At 50.3% G+C, this 23201-nt stretch overlaps 2 protein-coding genes across 2 annotated transcripts; one reads left to right on the top strand and one right to left on the bottom strand.

Annotated features, from left to right (window-relative positions):
- The first annotated feature begins 1941 nt into the window (after positions 1 to 1941).
- Positions 1942 to 14697, top strand: LOC116509579 (eppin-like). The gene is made up of 4 exons (XM_032218787.1): positions 1942 to 2036; positions 5083 to 5259; positions 12349 to 12510; positions 13786 to 14697. The coding sequence occupies exons 1-4, from the start codon at positions 1952 to 1954 to the stop codon at positions 13794 to 13796; spliced, it is 435 nt and encodes a 144-aa protein (XP_032074678.1). The 5' UTR covers positions 1942 to 1951; the 3' UTR covers positions 13797 to 14697.
- A 1986-nt stretch (positions 14698 to 16683) lies between these two features.
- Positions 16684 to 22503, bottom strand: LOC116509577 (chelonianin-like). Its single transcript, XM_032218785.1, has 5 exons — positions 22326 to 22503; positions 18516 to 18686; positions 17807 to 17974; positions 17584 to 17720; positions 16684 to 16833 (listed from the first exon to the last, which is right to left on the bottom strand). Exons 1-5 carry the CDS (start codon positions 22429 to 22431, stop codon positions 16825 to 16827), a joined length of 591 nt encoding a protein of 196 aa, XP_032074676.1. The 5' UTR covers positions 22432 to 22503; the 3' UTR covers positions 16684 to 16824.
- Positions 22504 to 23201: the final 698 nt, after the last annotated feature.

Genomic DNA, 23201 nt, shown 5'->3' with positions numbered 1-23201 from the left:
CCAGGAACAGAAATTCATTCATTCATTCATTCATTCATTCATTTGTCATCCATCCATCCATTCTGTTCACAGCTGGACTTCTAGACTGAGGGCATCTGAGTCATTTCCCAGGCGCTGCCTGTAATAGTCTCCACCTTGTTCTACAGGTAGACCTCGACTTACAACAGTCCATTTAGTGACCATTTGAAGTTACAGCGGCACTGACAAAAGTGACTTATGGCCGTTTTCACACTTACGACCGTCACAGCATCCCCATGGTCACGTGATCGAAATTTTTGTCAAGTGGTTCCTATTTATGGCGGTTTCAGCGTCCCAGGGTCACGTGACGCCCTTTTGCGACCTTCAGACAAGGGAAGCCGGATTCACTTAAGGACCACATTACTCACTTAACAATTGCAGTGATTCACTTAACAACTCTGGCAAGAAAGGTCATAAAATGGGGAAGCTGTTCTCTTAACAGCTGTCTCATTAAGCAACAGAAATTTTGTGCTCAGCTGTGGACCCAAATCGAGACGGAGGGCTTGGAAGAGTGAGGGCCAGGGGGCTCTGAGCCTCTTCCTCAGGCGGCTCGCGGAGAGGGGCAGCGTGGCAGGGGGTGGAATGGGCAGCTTGGATTCCAAGCCAGCAGGTGGTAGGTGGCAGCCCATGAACCCTGCAGGCCGGAGGGGGTGGAAGTGGTGGCAGGACCAGGAAGCACGAAGGTAATTTGGTCTCCTTGGTGGCTGCCTTTGTCTGGGCCAACCAGTTGGAGAAGATCTTGGCAGTCATCAAGAATTGGCTCCCGGACAAGGCGGGATCCCTTCCTGTTGACTCCCAGCTGGTTCCAAGGAGGAAGTGGCCAATCCTCCATGCCAGGTGCAGCCACTGGCCCTGGCAGCAGAGCCCCGGATCCTGGAGGATGGGGTGGGTAGTCTAGGAAGTTAGCCCCCAACCCCTCTCCTAGAAGAATGAGGCCTCCTGGGAAATATTGAAAAGGCAGAATGTTATAATTTCCCTGGATGAGAAATGGAGAAACGTGTTTTGAGGCAGGAAACAGACTCACTCTTAATAGTCCCCACCTTTGTCAATGGGCCTTTTAAAGGCCTGAGTCAGTCTATTCTACATAACAGAGGCCTCCCCCTTCCGCTCCAGGGTGATGGGATTAAGGCATGATAGGATTAGTCCTTTACCCATCTCACCACCGGGCACCTGGGAAGAAGTGATGCTCAACCAAACTTGGACTCACACCCTACAGAGTTGCCCCTGGGTGGCCCCCATGGGAGTCTGACAACCAATCAGAATGCAAGATGAAGATCAAAGGCCAGAGAGGGCATAAAACCAGGGACCTTCAGCATCTCTGTCCCTTTTCTTCTCCACCCAACATCTGGAAGCCTCTGATCCCCCTTTTCTCTCCAGGAGCTCAAGCCATGTGACCCTGTCCACCATCAAACCATCTTTCCAAGCAGCCTCCGTGTCTCCAGTCTCTTTTCCCCCACTTGGAGCCGAACCCAGAAGGACGTTTCTTCCCACAGTCGGTTCAGAGAGAAGATGGGCTGAAGGTGGCCACGGAGGTTCTCCCTCCAGGAGAAGGACTCAGGTGGGCTGCCATCTTTAGCTCCCCTGCACCAGTTGGGTTCCTCCTGGCGGTCAAGAGGCCACCCGGCTGCCTTTTCTGACCTCCAAGCCAATTCCAGGCAGGGTCCCACGGCAGGGTTGAGGCACAGGTCCACCTGGCTTGGACCTCACCTCTAGCCAAGCTGGCTACCCAGGTGTGGGAGCCTCCCAGCTCCTCCTCCTCCTCCTCCTCGGTGGGGAAACCTGTCTGGGCAGGGCTTAGTGGGGAGTCCACTCAGCTGCTGGGAGAGGCTCCTGTCAGAGTCGGCATCCAGGCAGCCCCGCCTGTTGGGCTCTTTAAATCTAGCCTGGCCAGGCTGTGGGGCTCAGACGCAGAAACAGCACCTCCCGCATCAGCATGATCTCCCAGGAGCTCCTCCTTGCCCTCACGCTGCTTGTCCTGGGCACCCAGGCGGCTTCCTTGGCTGGCAAAGAGGACCAAGGTGAGTGTATGCAGCCAATGGGAGGGCCTCGCCTCCAAACGGTTGTACACACATACACACACACACACACAGACACCCCAGTGCACTGCTCCTGGCTGCATCTCTTTCAGCTGCCCCAAATGTCCTGCTTTGCAGCTGGGCTTCCAGGCCCCCAGGTGCTCAGGACACCTGCAGAAAATATTAGAATGTGCAGAAATGAACAGATTAACATTGGCAATGAAGGAGAGAGAGCAAACTGAATATTATATGATTTGGGGTGTGTTTTACCAGTGGTTGGAGGGAAAAAAAGGAGTTTGGAAGTGAAGAAAGCTAAAAAATAAGTAGACAATATACTTAGAGATATAAAACTGTTAGCATGTGTATTATGAAAATAATGAAGTTTAATATATTACTAGAAGATATTAAGAAGAAAAATGGAGAGTTCCATAACTTTTAAATGCTCAATATATTATAATACTAAACTTAGGGAAATAATGTTAACATGAATGTGAAAAATGTGGCAAAAGAGGAACAATGCTGCACAGAGATGTTTGCACCCAGACGACACACGGCTTAAGGACAGATGGAACGTTTAGTTTTGTCATTGAAAAATAATAAAACTTGTTTAAAAAAAGGGCAAGCGCAGAACAGTGGGTGATCCAATCCCTGCAGCCTTAGAATCTCCCCTGGATCCCACCTGCCTTGCCCGGAACTGGCTACGTGGGGAACGAGCCCTTGTGGGGAGTCCCCAGGACCCCAAAGTCTCTGAGAGCTGGAGGTGCCCCTTTTTCCTCTGTGTGTGTGTGTGTGTGTGGGGAGGATCCTGGGTTCCCCTGGAATGGAAGAATCGGCCTTTGGATGGGCCTCTGTTTTCAAAGGGGGCCCTCAGGATGGGGCCAAAACTTTAGGATGGCAACCTCGATGGGGCATCGAAAGCTGAGCCTGTTTTGTTCTTTCTCTTCACCCGGGACCTCGGTTGACTGTGGTGGACAGAGATTATTTCTCCATTTTTTGGGACATTGTTCATTCTAGCAATACTAGATGCTATTCAAGGGTCCAGTCCTTGGAAAAGATATATATATATATATATATATATATATATATATATATATATATAGATAGATAGATAGATAGATAGATAGATAGATAGATAGATAGATAGATAGATAGATAGATTAGAGATAGAGAGATAGAGAGATAGAGAGATAGAGAGGTAGAGATAGATAGTGATAGATAGATAGAGATAGATTAGAGATAGAGAGATAGAGAGATAGAGAGATAGAGAGATAGAGAGATAGAGATAGATAGAGATAGAGAGATAGAGATAGATAGATAGATAGATAGTGATAGATAGAGATAGATAGATAGAGATAGATAGCTAGATAGCTAGATAGCTAGATAGATAGATTATATATATATATATATATATATATATATATATATATATATATATATATATATATATTAGAGATAGAGAGATAGAGAGATAGAGATAGATAGATAGAGATAGATAGATAGATAGATAGATAGTGATAGATAGAGATAGATAGATAGAGATAGCTAGCTAGCTAGCTAGCTAGATTAGAGATAGAGATAGAGATAGAGATAGAGATAGAGATAGAGATAGAGAGATAGAGATAGATAGATAGGTAGATAGAGATAGATAGATAGATAGATAGATAGATTAGAGATAGAGAGATAGATAGAGAGATAGATAGAGATAGATAGAGATAGATAGATAGTGATAGATAGATAGAGATAGATAGATAGAGATAGATAGCTAGATAGATAGATTAGAGATAGAGATAGAGATGGAGATGGAGATGGAGATGGAGATGGAGATGGAGATGGAGATGGAGATGGAGATGGAGATGGAGATGGAGATGGAGATGGAGATAGAGATAGATAGATAGATAGATATAGATATAGATATAGATATAGATATAGATATAGATATAGATATAGATATAGATATAGATATAGATATAGATATAGATATAGATATAGATATAGATGATATAGATAATATAGATATAGATATAGATATAGATATAGATATAGATATAGATATAGATATAGATATAGATATAGATATAGATATAGATATTATATATATATATATATATATATATATATATATATATATATATATATATATATATATATATATTAGAGATAGAGAGATAGATAGATAGAGATAGATAGATAGATAGTGATAGATAGATAGAGATAGATAGATAGAGATAGATAGCTAGATAGCTAGATAGCTAGATTAGAGATAGAGATAGAGATAGAGAGATAGGGATAGATAGAGATAGATAGATAGATAGATAGAGATAGATAGATACCGTAGATAAATGATAGATAGATACTGTAGATGATAGATAAATAATAGATAGATAAAAGATAGATATAGAGAGATAGAGATAGTAATAATAGATCTAGATGGATGTGTAGAGAGATGGAGAGATAGAGATATTTTCTATAGTATATTTAGAAACTGCCCAACTTTCTCAAACAGAAACTCTGTCTGTGTAATCCTCGCCCCATTCTGGGGTTCAAGAGTGGGAGGTTCTCCTCCCACTCCTTCCTTCTCCATTCTTTCCCAACAGCCCTATGAGTTAGCTGAAGACTTGGGGCAGGGGGTTGAAATCCAGGGCCCTCAGGAACCTTTCTAGAGAACCCCAGGAGCCTTCACCCAAATATTCAGCCTCCTACACAGAAGTTAGGGCAGGCTCTGCATTCAGCTAATTGTGTAGCTGCTAACAGTTGACAAAGGCTTGATGGTAAACCAACCATTCACCCACCCACCCACCAAGTGATCAATCCATCCGTCCATCCATCCATCCATCCATCCATCCATCCATCCATCCATCCATCCGTCCATCCCTACTCAACTGGCTTCTGGACGGACTGGATCTGCCTCCTCGCTGGCCAGGGGACGGAGAGAGCTCGATGAAAGCGAAGGGTGCCTGGCCCAAACTCTTCCAAAGGGGGAATTAGCCCCCAGGGTCTCCCCTCCCCATTGTTCCCTCCCTGGGCTTCCCTTCTCCTTCGTTCTTTGCAGCCAAGGAGGGCTACTGCTACCACCTGCCTCCCTTGGGAGACGTCTTCGACACCCAGGACTGCAGCGCCTGCCAGAAGAACTCCTCCTGCTCCACCTGTGCCAGGGATGACCAGTGCCCAGGCGCCCAGAAATGCTGCCCGGGAGACTGTGGCTACGTCTGCGAGGAAGCCATTATGGGTGAGTTGCCCTCTCAGCCCGGCCTTTCCCCGTTTCTTGCCATCTGCCAAGGAGGGAAGCCTTTAAGACGTCCTTGGAGGGCTCCTCCTTTCAGCCCATCCCATTTTGAAACCGGGGAGGGGGGGGGCTTGGCGCTCTCTGAGCTGGGTAGTTTTCCTGAAGACGTTTCATGACCCAACTAGGGAACATCATCAGTGCTAGAGGAGAGTGGGGAGGAGGAGGATTCTGGGGTCCTTGGCGCTCTCTCAGCTGGGTTCTTTCCTTGCAGATGTTTGATGGCCGAACTAGGGAACAACATCAGTGCTGGTGGAGAGTGGGGTTTGCTTTCAGTTTAGGTTCTAGTCGCTGGCCCTGTGCTGCTCTTGGAGGCTGTTTGTTTGGCTTGCTTGGCACTTCCCTGATTGGGGCATTGATTACTTCTTGAGGGTTGGCCTGGTGCCAGCCTGGGAGTTGATCTCTGCTCCTTTGGGGGCTGAGGGCTGGGGAAGGAACAGGCCTTCCGTGGGGCTTCCGGAAGGGTTTGCAAGAGGCCCCGTCTTCCACCGGTCTTCCACCAGCACAGCCAGGCTGACCCAGGTGCCTTGCCTGAGCAGGCCGGGGGTGGGTGGGTGGGCTGCAGCCCCCAGGATGGGCTTCCCGCTTGCAGCAGTTGGCAAGGGTGGAAACTTGGCGGCCCCAGAAGAATGGAAATCTGTCTCCAGCTACCCCAACGTCTCCTCCGTCCACACCGGCCCCCTGCTCCCAGCTGACCAGAGGCCGGGAAGAAGCAGGGAGTCCAGCCTACCAGAGACGGCCCCACGGGGACGGGAGGAAGCCTGGGCCCGTGGGGAGAGGAGGGACTCCTAGCCAGGGGCCAAATCGCCTTAGTGGAGCCTCGCAGCTGCCTTTGGCCCATGCTCCACTCCGGGTGGGCTGGGCCTGGCCCACTCCAAGGCAAAGCAGACATGAATGTTCATTTAGCGACTGCTATAACAGCATTGGGAAAAAGTGACTTATGACCAGTTTTCACACTTATGACCGTTGCAGCATCCCCACAGTCACGGGATCAAAGTTCGACCCTTGGCTCAAATTTACGACGGTCGCTGTGTCCCAGGGTCACGTGATCCCCTTTGCTGACCGCCCCCCCCCCGGCCACCAAAATCAAAGGGGGAAGCCACGTTCACTTAACGACGGTGTCTAGAAAGGCCGTAAAACGGGGCACTTAACATTTTAGGAACAGAAATTTTGGTCTCCATTGGCATCCTATGTCTTTGTAAGTTTTGCAAGTTTTCTGTAGCTGCTTTTTAGCTGGTTTCCCAGATTCCTTTCGAAGAGACTGGACTCTCCTCCGGCAATAGCAATAGCAGTAGACTTATATACCGCTTCATAGGCCTTTCAGGCCTCTCTAAGCGGTTTACAGAGAGTCAGCATATTGCCCCCAACAATCTGGGTCCTCATTTTACCCACCTCGGAAGGATGGAAGGCTGAGTCAACCCTGAGCCGGTGAGATTTGAACCGCTGAACTGCTGATCTAGCAGTAGCCTGCAGTGCTGCATTTAACCACTGCGCCACCTTGGCTCTGACAGCACTGCTGTCTCCCGGCAGAACAAGGCCGCCCATGATGCCCCATCGGCCCTTCCTAGGAGACCCGGCCCTCCTCAAAGCTTAGAGCAGTGTTTCTCAACCTTGGCGACTTTAAATCCCGTAGACTTCAACTCCCAGAATCCCAGGATTCTGGGAGTTGAAGTCTCCGGGATTTAAAGTCGCCAAGGTTGAGAAACACTGGCGTACAGGTTGCAAGGGTCAACCTCCCAGACTCCTTTCCTTGGATGGATCTTCTCCTCTCTCTCCTCAACCCCTGTCCGATTCTGCTGCTCTTTGGAGGTTCCCTCTGGGAAACCCCTTTCCCATCTGCCCCGAGGAGCCCCCTAGGGGTATTCTCCATCCTCCAGGTCAATGGCGCCCCCAAATGTGATTTTTGAAAAAGACAACGGGACATTCTAAGGTTTTTTCCCCTTGAAAACATTTCGCTTCCCATCTAAGAAGCGTCTTTGGTGACTTCTGATGTTAGAACCGAAGAACAGAGGAAGAAGGGAGCTTAGAGGTCTTCTAGTCCAGCCCCCCCCCCCAGATGTGGCCCACTACTGGGCATGGCCTATTTGAAATCGGGCTCTACAAGTGACTGGCTGGAGTGCAGACGCGTACACAGCTCGGCTTGTACAAGCAGCAGGCTGGCGGGCACTTTCGCGTGAGTGTGCCCGCCTGGCAGTTGTGTAAGGGCTGCGTGTGTGCCTACGTGACTCTGGTCCGCTGCTCACATGGCCCAGTTTCCCTCTCCCCCCTGCAGTCAGTCTGTCAAGCCACAAAGGTTGGGGGTGTGTGTTGTTTTATCCAACCTCCTGCTCAAACAGGGAACCCCTTTCTGTCCAGTCCCTCTTGAAAAGTCTCCGGATTCTTGGATGAAAAGCAAAAGGTTTTTTTTCAAGGAATCGCAAAATCTCAAGAAAGTCCAGTTGCCTTTTTGAAAAGCCCCAAAGTGGTGGCAATCCTGCCATTGTGCCACTGTGCCAACTCCCCTGCAGAAACCCAGTGCCAGGGTCCCAAACAGCCTCCAAAAGTAACTCAGAGTCCAAGGCAAAGTGTTGCTTAAAGTTCCAATTGATTAAGAGAGGCGCGGTGGCACATCTGGGAAAAGCCGAATCTGAAAGCTTCCCGGTTTCCCCCCCCTTCCCCAAGTCCATCCCATGGTCCAATCTCCCACCTCCACACTGGCAGCTTCCACCCATCCAGTTCCGGTCAGGTGCAGAGACAAAGGATGACCTTGGCTTTCTAGAAGGACTTTTGTTATGGCTGCATAGCATCTCACTCCGTACAATCCCCCACAGTCCCATTTCCCCACCATAGAAAATAGCAGAAGAATAGAAAGTGTGGCAGGCCAGAGACCCAAAAGGAAAGATGGATGCAGGCCTGACACCCCCCCCCCTCAAGGTGCTACTTGTCACCTACAAAGCCCTTCATGATAGTGGATCTGGGTACTTGAGAGACCGCCTACTGCCAATTACCTCAATGTCGACTGGCAATCACCCGGAGGAGAGCCTTCTCGGTGGCTGCTCTGACCCTCTGGAACGAACTCCCCGTGGAGATTCGTACCCTCACCACCCTCCAGACCTTCCGCACAGCCCTTAAAAACTGGCTGTCCCGACAGGCCTGGGGCTAAAGACCGCAACCCACCCGAATTGTATGAATGTTGTGCTTTTAACAATGTACTGTCTTATGTGTTTAATCTGTTTGTCCCCCCTTCCTTCTGAACTGTGAGCCGCCCTGAGTCCCCCCCAGGGAAAAGGGCGGCATATAAATAAACTACCTATACCTATACCTATACCCTTCCCAGGGCTTGAAATCCACCCCCGTCCAGCTCATGGCAACTTCCTCGCCAGCATGGAGGGAGGGAGGTTTTGGCTCTTTGGGGAGGGGGTGAGAATGCCGATACCTGCCCCACCACACTTCTCCCTTGCATGCCTGACATTTCTTCCAGTTTCTGGGCTTAGTGCTAGAAGGGAATCTCCCCGGTGTGTCATCACGGCCAGGGTGGGGCTGTTGACTAAGGAGAGGCACGTGGCCCGGGTGGCATTCCTTGGGGGAGGGGGTGACACAGAGCTCTGGAGCTTTCATTCGTTCTGGCCTCCCCCCACGCCCCAGGCAGCCGCCCAGCTGCTTGGCTTCTGGCTTTGCTTGGCAGCCCTGCGGATTTCTTTATCCCTCACTTGCTCCTTCCTTCGCTCCTTCCTCTTTCCCTCTCTGGCTTTTGAGAGTCTAGAGAACAGGAGGACCGGGGGGGGGGGGGCAGGATGGCACTCTCCCAGCATTTGAGGGGATGCCCCAAAGAAGAGGGGAGCAACTTATTCTCCAAAGCCACTGAAGGCAGGACAGGAAGCAACGGAGGGAAACTAATCAAGGAGAGAAGCCACCTGGAATTAAGGAGAAACTTCCTGACAGTGAGGACAATTAACCAGTGGAACAACCTGCCTCCAGAAATCGTGGGTGCAGCTTCATGACTGGAGGTTTTAAAGAAGAGATTGGACAGCCACCTGTCTGGAATGGTATAGGATCTCCTGCTCGAGCAGGGGTGGGCTAGAAGACCTCCAAGGTCCCTTTGAACTCTGTTATTCTGTATAAACACCACACTTATCACTGCAAAAATGAGAAAGGCCCTGGAGACTAAAACATATGAAGAATGGTTGCAAGGAATGGGAATGCTTAGCCTAATGAAGAGAAGGATTAGGGGTGACTTGATAGAGTCTCCCAGTATTTGAAGGGCTGCCCCAAAGAAGAAGGGGGCAACCTCTTCTCCATGGCCCCTGAAGGCAGGACAAGAAGCAATGGGTGGAAATAAATCAAGGAGAGAAGCTACCTGGAATTAATAGCAATAGCAATAGCAGTTAGACTTATATACCGCTTCATAGGGCTTTCAGCCCTCTCTAAGCGGTTTACAGAGTCAGCATATCGCCCCCAACAACAATCCGGGTCCTCATTTCACCCACCTCGGAAGGATGGAAGGCTGAGTCAACCTTGAGCCGGTGAGATTTGAACCGCCGAACTGCAGATAACAGTCAGCTGAAGTGGCTGCAGTACTGCACTCTAACCACTGCGCCACCTCGACTCCTCTATTAAGGAGAAACTTCCTAACAGTAGGGACAATCTGCCAGTGGAACTGCTTGCCTCCAGAGATTGTGGGTACTCCATCACTGGAGGTTTTTAAAAAGCGATTGGACAACCACTTATCTGGAATGGCATAGGCCTGGGGCCAGCGCTGTGGGGTAGAAAGGCGCTGCAGCTTACATTCCCTGCGTGTGGCTTCACGGACATTATTGGTTGCCTCTTGTCCAACAACTGACCAGGCACTGCTGGCTCTGGAGTGGGAATGTGCTGTGGAGTCCCAGACACTGATTTCCCCAACTGTGTGTTGGGCCCCTGAAAGGTGGGACCCCTGGCCAAGTTCTAGGAAGTCTGCCAAGCAAGTGGAGGGCAGGTGTGTGGTGGAATGTAGTCTGGATTCCAGAGAGCAAAGAGCAGCAGATAGTTTGGTTGGGAGGAAGGGAGTGAAGACGGCGTCTCCCTAGAGATTCTCAGAGCACTCGTGACCCATCAAAACCGCGGTCGACAAAACCGCGCTCGACGAAAGCGCGTACCTGACGTCATCAGCAGCGCGACGAAAAAAATTAAAAAATAAATAAAATTAAAATTAAAATAAAATTAAAGCAAGCCGATTCACATAAAGGTAAGGGTTAGGTTTAGGGTTAGGGTTAGGGTTAGGTTAAGGGTTAGGATTAGGTTTAGGGTTACGTTAAGCGTTAGGGTTAGGTTTAGCGTTAGGTTAAGGGTTACCGTTAGGTTTAGGGTTAGGTTTAGGGTTAGGTTTAGGGTTAGGTTTGGGGGGGTTAGGGTAAGGTTTTCGCTTTAATTTTAAATTTACCGCTCACAGCGCGATGCTTTCGTCGCGCTGTGATGACGTCACGTACGCGCTTTTGTCGAGCGCGCAATTGTCTACCGCGGTTTTGTGGTGGAACCCAGAGCACTATTTATAATATGCAAATAGCAACCTTTAGTCGGGCAAGATTCCGTCTGTAGGTGAAGGAACCATGAAGGAAACGACTGGAAAACAACTCCATGTATCTTGCATGGTTCCCGGGAGATCTGGCATCATGGTAAGACATGAGTGTACCATGTCATCCAAAGGATAGGACTGGCTTTGTACAAGGGGGGGGGGGCAATGCAGCACGTTCATAGCCTCAGATATTGACACATCTCACCTTTCACTACGGGCTGGAGACGGCCAAACCTTCTCCTGCAAAACATCTCACTTCCCCCGACCTTTCTGAGAAGATGGGTGTCCAGAGGATGTCGTGCATTCTTTCTTACCCCTTAGGATAATGATGATGATGATTACTACTCTTTAGCAACTTTAAAGAATATTTCAGAATCAGAATAGAGCTAAAAAGGGCCTTGGAGGTCTGCTAGTTCAACCCTCTGCTCAAGCAGGAGGCCCTGTACCAGTGTTTCTCAACCTTGGCCACTTGAAGATGTCCGGACTTCAACTCCCAGAATTCTCCAGCCAGCTATGCTTTTAAGTCAGTGTTTCTCAACCTTGGCAAACTTGAAGATGTCCGGACTTCAACTCCCAGAATTCCCCAGCCAGCTATGCTTTTAAGTCAGTGTTTCTCAACCTTGGCAAACTTGAAGATGTCCGGACTTCAACTCCCAGAATTCCCCAGCCAGCGAATGCTGGCTGGGGAATTCTGGGAGTTGAAATCCGGACATCTTCAAGTTGCCAAGGTTGAGAAACACTGCTCTACTATTTCTGTGTGTTTCCTTCCCCGGCTTCTTCATCTTGTTGATGGATCAAAAATTCAGTATGAAAGGTGGAAACTAATTGTTTGGCATCCCTTATATTACACAATCACACCACTTTGTTATGAGGTGTGTTAACTACGACAAGCGAATGCTGGCTGGGGAATTCTGGGAGTTGAAGTCCGGACGTCTTCAAGTTGCCAAGGTTGAGAAACACTGGCCTATACCATCCCTGACAGGTGGCTGTCCAGTCTCTTCTTAAAAACCTCCAGTGATGGAGGAACCACAACTTCCGGAGGCAACTTCTCTTCCACGGGTTAATTGTCCTCACTGTTAGAAAGTTTCTTCTTAATTCCAGGCTGTTTCTCCCCTGAATGAATCGCTTTGCTCTGTTGCTTTCCATGTACACCGAGTGCTTCTTCATCGGAGACAAATTCCTTCTAGGTCTAATCACACTCGATCAAATAAAGTATTCAATTCAATTCAGTGAATTGAGTCCCCTTCGGGGGGAAAAGGGCAGCATATAAATATAATAAAATCAAAAATCAAATCAAACCCTGGGATTGGCCTCAAGATGGCGCCACTGACCACAGCCTCTCCCTGAAATGCTCTCTGTGTATTTGAAGTTCTTTTCTTTAAATTTTCTGTAACTCCCTGCATGCAGGGAACTTTCTAGGACTATTTCTCCTCCTCAGAGGACTTCTAGAGATGATTTCCCCTTTGTCCCCGGTCTCATCTTGTGTCTCTCTCTGGCTGATGCAGATGTTTGCCAGCTGCCCTCCGTCTGTGGCATCTGCAAGGCGATGTTCTCACGCTTCTTCTACAATGCTTCCACGCACACATGTGAGCGGTTCATCTATGGGGGATGTGGTGGCAACAAGAACAATTTTGACTCCGAAGACGAGTGTCTCACAGCCTGCAAAGGTGAGTGGTAACCTCTGGCCAGCTGGAAGCAACTATTAGGAGGATGGAGAAGGTAGACAGTTGAAGGCACTTCTCATGGGCCTAGCAGAGGACACCAGTGATGGTCCTCAAGATCTTCTCTGGAGCTACACGGCTCTCCCTTTTGAAGAGACCTCTCAGTTGGTGATGATGTGGATGGTTTGAAATACTTCCCCTGGATTTTGGCTTTTTTTTCTGGCTGGGGAATTCTGGGAGATGAAGTCCACAAATTTTAAAATTGCCAAAGTTGGACATCCCAGGTCTAGGGGTCAGGATTCCCACTGCAGGTTGGACACAAGACTTAACTCTACTAGTCTTAAAGTTGCCAAGGTTGGATATCTCTGGTTTAGAGTTTTCACCCAATGGGTATCTCCCCTGCTAGTTTAAGAATATGTTGGAAGAAATATCCATCTGGTTCATTTCTAGCTGGAGGCTGATTGGAAAGATGGTTTAATGATGAAGCAGAAGCACATGGATTCTAGGTTCTAGGACCATGGAGTTGAATTCTTTTTTGTGTGTGTGGGGGTATTTATATCTTCTATTGGGCTTTCCACTGTGCAAGAACATGTACGCTAAACCAGAAAACTATTTTAAGTATTTTAACTGTTGGAAGAAATATCCATCTGGGTGAGTTCCAGCTCGTGGCTGATTGGAAAGGTGGTTTAATGATGAAGCAGAAGCACAGGGGTTGGAGGTCCTGGGCAGCTGATCACATGGAGTTGAGACTGGGGGCTATTTATACCTTCCATTGGGCTTGGCACTTGAGCTTCCTGTTCCTGTGCAACAACATGTACTCTATGGGCTGTCGTCAGACTCCCATGTAGGGGTATGTTTGTCTGAGCTAAGTTTGGTTGAGGTTTGGAGGGAGATGCAATGCCCTTAGGAGATTGAGCTCTGTGTCTTAGTGGGTTAATCCTTTTGTGTCCTGGAGGGTCACTTCTTAATCCCACCACCCTGGAGCTGAAGACCTTATCTCTTGTAGATAGGCTGGCCTAGTCCTTCTCAATGGGCACCAAGTATCTGCTGGGGGAAATGACCTGAAGCTCTGAGTTTCTGCCTCCCTTAAGGTTTTTTATTTCTCTTTTAGGGGAAACATTTTATCCTGCCTTTTAAAATATTCCTCAAAATATTCCACTCTTCTAGGAGAGGGGTGGGTGCTAACTGTCTACATCCCTGTGTTTCTTGATGACTCATTGACAATATCTGGGCTTGTCTCCATCGCCCCCTTAGCCTGACCCACCCTCCTTCCGCTTCCAGGGAGCGCCTAACTGTTGGCTGGAGCAGAGACGGCAAAACCACCACATCGGACTCCCGACTCAGCTGCTTTCCCGGAGACCCTGACTCTGCCACCGAGATGGGAAGAGAGGTTGAAGCTGCCTTGTCTGCACCCCCCCACCATGTGCCCCTCCATACACTCCGTGCTGTGTGCCTGTGCAGTTGCCCCCAAAGGACCCTCCCTCCAGCTCCCTGGGCTGGTCCTGTTGGTGTGTCCCTTGGCCATGCCCCTCCTCCTCAGGCAACGCCCCTTCTGCAGGTGTTGAGATAGGCTGGTCCTGTCCCCCCCGCCCCACGGATTAGACGAAGGGACTGGCAGTCCTGGTCAGTCTGGCTAGAGGGGGCTTCCTCTCACTCAGGCTCCCCTTGCCTTGCCCCCAGGAAGGGCAGTGGGGACTCAAGAGAAAGGGGGCTAGAGGGGGCCCTTGGCCCTTGGGGTCTGGCTTGGCTGCAATGGGGCCAGAGCTTCCACCTTCAGAGGAGAGAGAGCTGGGGGGGGTAGCCCTGGGTCAGCCCAGGCACAAAATGGCCCCACCCTGACTCAGGCAGGCCTGAATCTGAGGACGTCATGCAGGAAATGGCTGAAGGTGGGCTGGAAGCTGGAGACCCCCCCTCCTGCACACTCACTGGTCACTCTTTACCAGCCCCATGTGCCTTACAGGGGGAGGGGTGGGGGAAAGATGGGGCAGAGGTGTGTGTGTGTGAGTGTGTGTGTGTGTTCTGTGTTTCTCTGCATGTATGCTGTGCTGGAGGAGAGCTGGGATGGAAGGCTGAGGAATGAATGAATGAATGAAAGGTGTGAATGTGTGAATGAATGTCTGAACCAACCAATCCAGCCCCAGGGAACTGCTCCCTCCAGGGCTCTGCTTGTACATACAGTGAAAGAAAACATTAAAGGCGCTGAAAGTTTGCCGGATGGTCTGAACTTGGCTGTGGGAGAGTTTCTTTCGTGTTCGGTCAGCCGGTGGGGGGGCTAGCAAGAAGGAGCCAGAGGGACCACACTGCAGCCGTCCTGCAGGAGCAGGGGGTGAGGAGGAGGGAGGGGGGATAAGGAGGTGGAGGAGGAGGAGGAAGGGAAATAAAGGGGGTTGGACTAGAAGACCTCCTAGGTCCCTTCCATTGTCTTCTTATTCCTTAAAAGGTCTTCTAGTCCAACCCCCTGCTCAAACAGGAGACCCCATACCGTTCTGGGCAAGTGGCTGTTCAGTCTTTCCTTGAAAGCCCCCAGTGATGAAGATAACAGAGGAGGGAGCTTCATTCAGCAGGTTCTGACAGGTTCTGGAGAACCGGCAGAGGAAACTTTGAGTAGTTGGGAGAACTGGCAAATGCCACCTCTGGCTGGCCCCGCCCCCATCTATTCTCTGCCTCCGGAGTCCCAGCTGATCAGGAGGGAAGGGGGATTTTGCAGTAACCTCCTCCTGCCACGCCCACAGAGCCACGCCCACAGAACAGGTAGTATAAAATCTTAATCCCACCGCTGACCCATCACCTCTGGGGGGAAGCCATTCCACTGGTTAATTGGAGGGAAAGGGGGGGAGGGGGAGCTGGAGGATATGACATGATAGCAATATCCCAATATTTGAGGGGTTTCCCCAAAGAAGAGGGGGGGGTCAACCTATTTCCCAAAGCCCCTCTAGGCCGGAAAAGAAGCTATGGGTGGAAACTAATCGAGGATTTCCTGACAGAACAATCAGAAGTTGTGGGCGGCTCCATCATTGCAGGTTTTCAAGATGAGGCTGGACAGCCAGTTGTCCAAAATGGTATAGGGTTGCCTGAGCAAAGGGTTGGACTAGAGGACCTCCAAGGCCCCTTTCAGCTCTATTCTGATTCTGAAATAATCTTAAAAGTTGCTAAAGCAATTATCATCATCCTTATCATAAGGTATTCAATTATTCTGAGGAGGGGGAAATGGACAGGCAACATATCCGGCAGACCCTCTCTTAGCCTTCCTTCATTAGAAGGCAGCATCTCCCTTGCCCCCACTCCCCCCCCGCTTATTTGCTTCCTTGGGAGGAAGTGAGGCAAAAGGCTGGTGAAACCCATGGGGAGAGAATCCGGGGGTCAGGAGGCAGAGTCTGGACTGCCCTTCCTCTTCTTCCGCCAGGGGTCAATTGTGCCCTGATCCGATCTGGAGAAAGCCCCAAATCACTCACCCCTCTGAACATGCTCAGAGAATCCTTGGGTTGGGAGGGTCCGGGAGGTCCTCTAGCCCAACCCCGGCCCAGGACAGAGATCCTCAGAGCAATGGCCACCAACCTTTGCTGGAAACCCTCCAGTGAGAACGGGGAGGGGGGGGGATGGTGGCAGGGATGGTGGGATTTCATCCAGGGGAATCTCGTGCAAAGGGAGGATGCTCCCCCCTCCCCCCCCGAGACAGACGGTCCAGATTGAGGATATCAAATGAAACAATGCAAGGGATTTGAGTGAGAGGAAAATATCTTTTATTGCAGGGGATCATCTCCATCAGAAGGGGGCGGCGGCGGGGGGAGAAGAAGATGAGCAGGGAGCAAGGAGTGAGAGGAAGAGTAGGAGAAGGAGGGAGGGAGGAAGAGGAGGGAGGGAGGAAGAGGAGCAAGGAGGGAGGAGGGAGGAAGAGGAGGAGAAGAAGGGAGGGAGGAGAAGGAGGGAGGGGAGATAGGTAGGAGGAGGAGCAAGGAGGGCGGGAGGGAGGAAGAGGAGGGAGAGAGGAGGAGGAGCAAGGAGGGAGGAAGAGGAGGAGAAGGAGGGAGGGAGGGAGGAAGAGGAGGGAGGGAGGAGGAGGAGCAAGGAGGGAGGAGGGAGGAAGAGGAGGAGAAGAAGGGAGGGAGGAAGAGGAGGGAGGGAGGAGGAGGAGCAAGGAGGGAGGAGGGAGGAAGAGGAGGAGAAGGAGGGAGGGAGGAGAAGGAGGGAGGGGGAGATAGGTAGGAGGAGGAGCAAGGAGGGAGGGAGGGTGGAGGAGGAGGAAGGCTTTCAGCATAGCTAGGTCTTCACTTTGGGTTGGATCCAAGAACCATCATCCCCAGAGCCGAACCTGGGAGAGGATCAGCGCTCCTGTCGAAGGAAAGGAGAGAGATTCACCTTGGGAAGCAGCAGAGACAATCCCCCTCTTGGGGGGAGGGGAAAAGCCTGTTTCCCCCCCCTCCCAGTTCACGGGGCCCGAGCTTGACCGAGTGGCAGGAGGACCCGTCCATCAGGGGAGAGGTCCAGTCCTCAGGGTGTGGGAACATCTGCTTCACATCAGGGATTCTTCCCTTCCCATCAGGCAGGGGGTGAAATCCAGCAGGTTCTGACAGGTTCTGGAGAACCGGTGGCGGAGATTTTGAGCAGTTCGGAGAACCGGCAAATACTGTTTCTTGGTTGGTCCCAGAGTGGGGTGGGAATGGAGATTGTGCAGTATCGCCCCCCCTGCCACGTCCATCAATCCACAGAACCGCTAGTAATTTTTTTTACATTTCACCCCTGCCATGAGGGCCTTCGCAATCAGGAGTGGGATTCAGCTGGTTCGGACGGGTGCGGGCAAAGCGGATGTTGATTTTCATCTGGTTCACCAAACCGATAGTTCCAAGGACTGGCTGACCCCGCCCACCTCCCCCTCCCCAGAGTCCCCATGCGGCCCACTGTGGATGCCAGATAAGAAGAGCAGGGCCCACCTGGAGGCTCCGGGAGGGTGAAAAATGGAAGTTCCGGAAGTCAGCAAACAGGCCTGTTTGTGGTCTCCGGAGGGCCTCCGAAGCCCAGGGGAGGACGTTTTTGCCCCCCCGGAGGTCTCCACCCCCCCCACTTCTGAAATGGGAGTCCTACCTCCTCAATTCCTCTTCGGCAGACGGTGCCACAGCCGGTGGGGCAGCATAAAAGCCCTTCTGCACAGTCGGCATCTGATTGGCATTGCGAAATACAGATGCCAATTTTGGGGGGCTTTGGACACCGTCCTCGTGGTCCTGCAAGAAAGGTGGCAACTGAATAAGAGAGTTGGAAGGGAACTTGGAGGTCATCTAGTCCAGGGTGTGTGTCCCACCCGCCTTACCTTTTGGTGCGCAGAACTGGGTGCAGGTCTCCTCATCCCAGAAGTTGTTGGCGTTTCCCCGGCTGCCCCTGTAGAGGAAGCTCTCGCAGGCCTTGGAGGTGGGGTTGTAGAAGAAGCGGGACCGAATGGCATCCCCCCACCCAGAATCACTGGGGAGTTGGCAGATATCTGGAGTGGGAGGGCAGAAGGTGTTGAGCGTTTGTTCTTCAAGCGCATTCCGCCTCCCCCCAACCTCCCACCCTCCCCAATCTCTTCTGGCCAATAATTATTGCTGGCCAATCATCAGTAGTAGTAGCAGTAGCAGTTAGACTTATATACCGCTTCATAGGGCTTTCAGCCCTCTCTAAGCGGTTTACAGAGTCAGCATATCACCCCCAACAACAATCCGGGTCCTCATTTTACCCACCTCGGAAGGATGGAAGGCTGAGTCAACCTTGAGCCGGTGAGATTTGAACCGCTGAACTGCAGATAACAGTCAGCTGAAGTAGCCTGCAGTGCTGCACTCTAACCACTGCGCCACCTTGGCTCATAGATTCAGGCATTGATTCAGCAAAGGGTGAAAATACCAGAATAGTGGACTATCTCTCAAAATATGTAGCTTGCATTAACATCTTAGAATTGGCCCAGAAGAGGCTGTTGAATGACCCAGGAGCCCCAACCGCCCCCTCCCAGCTCAGCCTTCTCCCCCCCCCACCCCCAGGTTGCTCACCCCGGCTGGCACAGGCCTGCAGGCACTCCAGCTGTGTTGCGAAGTTGTTCCCGTTGCCTTCGCAGCCTTGATGGACGAACTTTTCACACACGCCCGCCTGGTCGTTGTAGAAGACCCGCAGGGAGGAGTCCTCGCTGCATTTCTGACGGTCTGGAGGCAGCTGGCAGAAGCCTGGAGGTGCCGGAGGGGTTTTGAGGGGGAGGGGAGTTGTCAGTTTGGCCGGAGGTGGGAGAAAGAGAATAGGAGGAGGAAGGTGGATTAGATACGTTCACCCGCTTGATTTGTTTGTAAAAAAAAAATAACAAAGGCAGGAGATAAATAATTCAGTAAATATATAAAGTAAATATTTAGAAACAAATATAAATATAAATTGTTTATAAATATATAAAAATATATATAAAATAAATATTTAACATATAAAATATATAAAAATGAATATTTCATGCATATTTTATTTAAATATTTATCTGCTCTTTGATTACTGTCACCTCTCCTGCACCCGGAGGCCCCTGTTTTTGCAAGTAGCACATAGGAATTTCGGGCAAAGCATCGAAGGCAGTGAGTCTTAGCAGGAGGAGGAGGAAGGGCTGAAGGCTGGAAAGCCTCCCTCACTGGCTCCTGGAACAGAGGAAGGCCAACAACTCAGTCAGAACAGAGCTGGAAGGGGCCTTGGAGGTCTTCTAGTCCAGCCCCCCTACATCCACAACTTCTGTTCCACTGGTTAATTGCCCTCACTGGCAGGCAGGAAGTGTCTCTTAATTCCAAGTTGCTTCTCCGCTTGATTAGTTTCCATCTGTTGTTTCTTCTCCTGCCCTCGGGTGCTTTGGAGAATAGGTTGACCCCCTTTTCTTTGGGGCAGCCCCTAAAGTTAACCTGTCCCCCCTAGTCCTTCTTTTCTCTAGACTGGCTAAACCCAATCCCTCCAATCGTTCTTCATATGTTTTAGTCTCCAGAACTTTAATCATTTTAGTTGCTCTTCTCTGCATTTTCCCCAAGGTCTCAACTTTATTGTGTCATCCTCAGAATCCCCACATCTGGATCCAGGGCTTTGATCCCTGGCACTGGGTCACAAGGGCCCCCAGGAACAAGCCCCCGCTCCCCCGTCAGCCCTGCCTGTCTCACTGAGTCTGGTTTCGGTCAAAGGAGACGTTGCCTTCACAGCTGATGTTGGGGGAATGGAAGGATGGAACAAAAAGAAAAGAGATCAAAGTATTTTCATTTGGCTGGGAAAATGGAATAAATCATTGCAAGTTATTCATAAATGGCAGAAACTTTAACAAAGTAAATTAATTCTTTGGCAGGATGTTTACTAAAGGTGGATTAATTCCCAGTAAGTCACACACCACCGTGTCCTTTGGGTCCTCCCATGGAGGAAGTTTAACTTCAGAGTAGAGAAGCCAGCCCAAGAATGTGGGGTGCCTGGAAAAAGTCCTCCTCCATGCCAGAGGAAGCGGGTCGCTCTTCAAGGTCATGGATGCGAATCTCCCCCTTCCCTAAAGGCAGAAGAGCAAACTGCAACCCAGCCAGCAGCAGGCAGGAGATGGGCCTGCAAAGAGGGTGGGGCAGCTGGAAAAGAGGTCTTGGGAAGGAGAGGGTCTCACTCTGCAGCAGGCCAAGAAGCTGGGCTGATTGCTTGCTTCCTGCCTTGGGAGGGGTGGGATGCCCCTGCAGGAAAGGAGGCGCACTGGAGCCTGAAACCCACCCCAGGGGAGACAGGAGAGCAGTCTTCCAATATTTGAGTGGCTGCCACAGAGAGGAGGGGGTCAAGCTACTCTCCAAAGCAGACAAGGAACAACGGATGGAAACTGAACAATGAGAGATTCAACCTGGAAATAAGGAGGGATTTCCTGACAGTGAGAACAATCAAATAACGGAACAGACGTTGCCTTTGGAAGTTGCAGGAGCTTCATCCCTGGAGGCTTTCCCAAAAAGTAGAGAGGGGAACGAGGGGATCAGCCATATTGGACTTAATTCTCACTAACAGAGAGGAAATGATAGAAGGTGTTGAAGCTACAGGAACCCTGGGGGCAAGTGACCATGCAATATAGGAATTCAACATTATGCAAACACAAGTGGTAGAACAAAGTCAAACTAGAGTCTTGGACTTTAAGGGAGCTAATTTCAATAAGCTTAGAGAGAGCTTGGGAAGAATCCCATGGATGAGAATCCTCAAGGGGAAAACAACTCAAGAAGCTTGGGAAATTTTGAAAAATGAGATTACAAAAGCCCAGTCTAGCACAACACCAATGAAGAAGAAAAGTAACAGCTCCCAAAAGAAACCAGCATGGTTGCATAAAGAACTCTCTGACAAATTGAAAAACAAAAAAAGATAAGATTTAGATTTAGATTTTCCTTTATTTGTATGCCGCCCTTTTCCCTGGGGGGACTCAGGGTGGCTCACAATTCAAAAGGGGGGGGGAGAGACAAACAGTAGACAATACAACATATTAAAAAAAAAGAGCACAACAGTCACACAGTTCGAGTGGGGCTACAATCTTAACCCCAGGCCAGCCGGGACAGCCAGATCTTTAAAGCGGCGCGGAAGGACTGGAGGGTGGTGAGGGTCCGAATCTCCACGGGGAGATCGTTCCAGAGGGTCGGAGCAGCCACCGAGAAGGCCCTCCTCCGGGTAGTTGCCAGTCTGCACTGGCTGGAAGATGGAATTCGGAGGAGGCCTAATCGATGCGATCGTATCGGTCTGGTGGAGGTGATTGGCAGTAGGCGGTCTCTCAAGTACCCAAATTTGCAGATGACACCAAGCTGGCAGGAAGAGCCAACACTCCAGAAGACTTAAGGCTGAAGATACAGAAGGATCTGGACAAACTTGAACATTGGGCACTATCTAATACAACGAAATTCAATGATGAAAAGAGTCAGGTTCTACATTTAGGCAACAAGAACGAAATGCACAGGTACAATATAGGTGGTACCTTGCTCAATAGTAGTAGCTGTGAAAGGGATCTTGGAGTCCTAGTGGACAACCACTTAAATAGGAGCCAGCCGTGTGCAGCCAAAAAAGCCAACACAGTTCTAGGCTGCATCAACAGAGGGAGGGAATCAAGATCACGTGAAGGGTTAATACTACTTTATAATCCCTTGGAAAGGCCACACTTGGAATCCTGCATTCAGTTTTGGTCACCACGATGTAAAAAAGATGCTGAGACTCTAGAAAGAGTGCAGAGAAGAGCAAGAAAGAGGATTAGGGGACTGGAGACTAAAACATATGAAGAACGGTTGCAGGAACTGGGTAGGTCTAGTTTAATGAAAAGAAGGACCAGGGGAGACATGATAGCAGCCTTCCAATATCTCAGGGGTTGCCACAAAGAAGAGGGAGTCAAGCTATTCTCCAAGGCACCTGAGGGTAGAACAAGAAGCAATGGGTGGAAACTAATCAAGGAGAGAAGCAACTTGGAACTAAGGAGAAATTTACTGACAGTTAGAACAATTAATCAGTGGAACAGAAGTTGCCTCCAGAAGTTGTGAATGTTCCAACACTGGAAGTCTTTAAGAAGATGTTGGATAGCCATTTGTCTGGAACGGTATAGGGTTTCCTGCCTAGGCAGCGGGTTGGACTAGAAGACCTCCAAGGTCCCTTCCAACTCTGCTATTGTATTATATGTATTATAGAGACTGAACTGCCATTGGTCAAAAATTTATAGGGTGGGGGGTTGGACTAGATGACCTCCCAGGTCCCTTCCAACTCTCTTAATCTGTAATCTGTAACCCCCGAAGAGAAAATAGCCCCAGCCCAGCCCAGCCAGCATCTTGGGTCCATCTCCCACCAAGGTCTACTCCTGTGGGTCTACTCACTATTCAGAGGTCCCAGGCTCCCTTCCTCACCCTCCCCACTGCTGGCGGCATGGAGCTCAGCGGAGAAGGAGAGGAGCAGCCCAAGGAGAAGCAGCTTGGCCCACATGGTCTCTCAGTGGGAAGGAGGTCTCTTGGCCGGGGCAGAGGGAGCCTATAAAGCCAGAGAAAGGGGCTGGTGGCCGTTTAACCGCAGGCTTGAGGGACTTTCCCAATACAGAGCTTCCTCCGGACAGGAGGGCCAACCTCAGGAAGAGGAAGGACACACCAGCGGCGGTTTGCTGGAACGCAACAGTCTTGCGTAATGGCTGAACTCCACCCAGTGTGCTTATTGCAATGGTCAGACTGGAAGGGTGGGGTGAGGCTGGGGTTGGGCTGAACCTCCTGGACTGGCAACATCCAACACAGGCTGGGCTGCCTCAAGAGCCCTGGGCTGTGGGGGGTGGACAGAGCCCCCTTTCCAGGGGAGATGAGGAAGGGAAGGGAGGTGGTGGAGGGACCCCCATGATCTCCAAGCTCAAAACCGAAGGTGTGGGGGGTTGTTTCTCCTTTGGGGAGGGGGTGAACCCCTCTTTTGCTTCCTTTGAGGTGCATGGACCTCAAAAAGAGGCAGAGTAGGCAAATTCTCACTGGAGGGGGGGGGATGTCCGGGGGCTTCTTGTTCTGGCCGAAGAGACAAGGTGGTGGCCCCCAAGCTCCTTCAACCAAGCGAGACACGAAGGGAACGTTTCTTCTTCATCTCCCCATCCAAGGTAGAGCCCCACTTAGTCTCTGCAGGGTCTCATCCCCAGAAGGCACAGCATTCTCAGCCACCACCTTCTGGCTGGGAATCCTGGGTATTAGAACTGGAGGAACCCAATACGATGGTTCATGGTACCT

The sequence above is a fragment of the Thamnophis elegans genome, chromosome 5, assembly GCF_009769535.1.
Source record: "Thamnophis elegans isolate rThaEle1 chromosome 5, rThaEle1.pri, whole genome shotgun sequence".
In the NCBI taxonomy this organism is placed as follows: Eukaryota; Metazoa; Chordata; class Lepidosauria; order Squamata; family Colubridae; genus Thamnophis; species Thamnophis elegans.
This window is presented reverse-complemented; position numbering and strand designations above follow the sequence as displayed.

Excerpts from the sequence above, each read along its gene's own strand:
- LOC116509579 (XM_032218787.1), top strand. The coding sequence starts at position 1,952 with ATGATCTCCCAGGAGCTCCTCCTTGCCCTCACGCTGCTTGTCCTGGGC. Across the intron at positions 2,037-5,082 it reads GGCTGGCAAAGAGGACCAAG|CCAAGGAGGGCTACTGCTAC; the intron begins GTGAGTGTATGC and ends CGTTCTTTGCAG. Across the intron at positions 5,260-12,348 it reads CTGCGAGGAAGCCATTATGG|ATGTTTGCCAGCTGCCCTCC; the intron begins GTGAGTTGCCCT and ends TGGCTGATGCAG.
- LOC116509577 (XM_032218785.1), bottom strand. The coding sequence starts at position 22,431 with ATGTGGGCCAAGCTGCTTCTCCTTGGGCTGCTCCTCTCCTTCTCCGCT. Across the intron at positions 18,687-22,325 it reads GAGCCTGGGACCTCTGAATA|GCTTCTGCCAGCTGCCTCCA; the intron begins GTGAGTAGACCC and ends CGGCACCTCCAG. Across the intron at positions 17,721-17,806 it reads CCAGTTCTGCGCACCAAAAG|GACCACGAGGACGGTGTCCA; the intron begins GTAAGGCGGGTG and ends CCTTTCTTGCAG.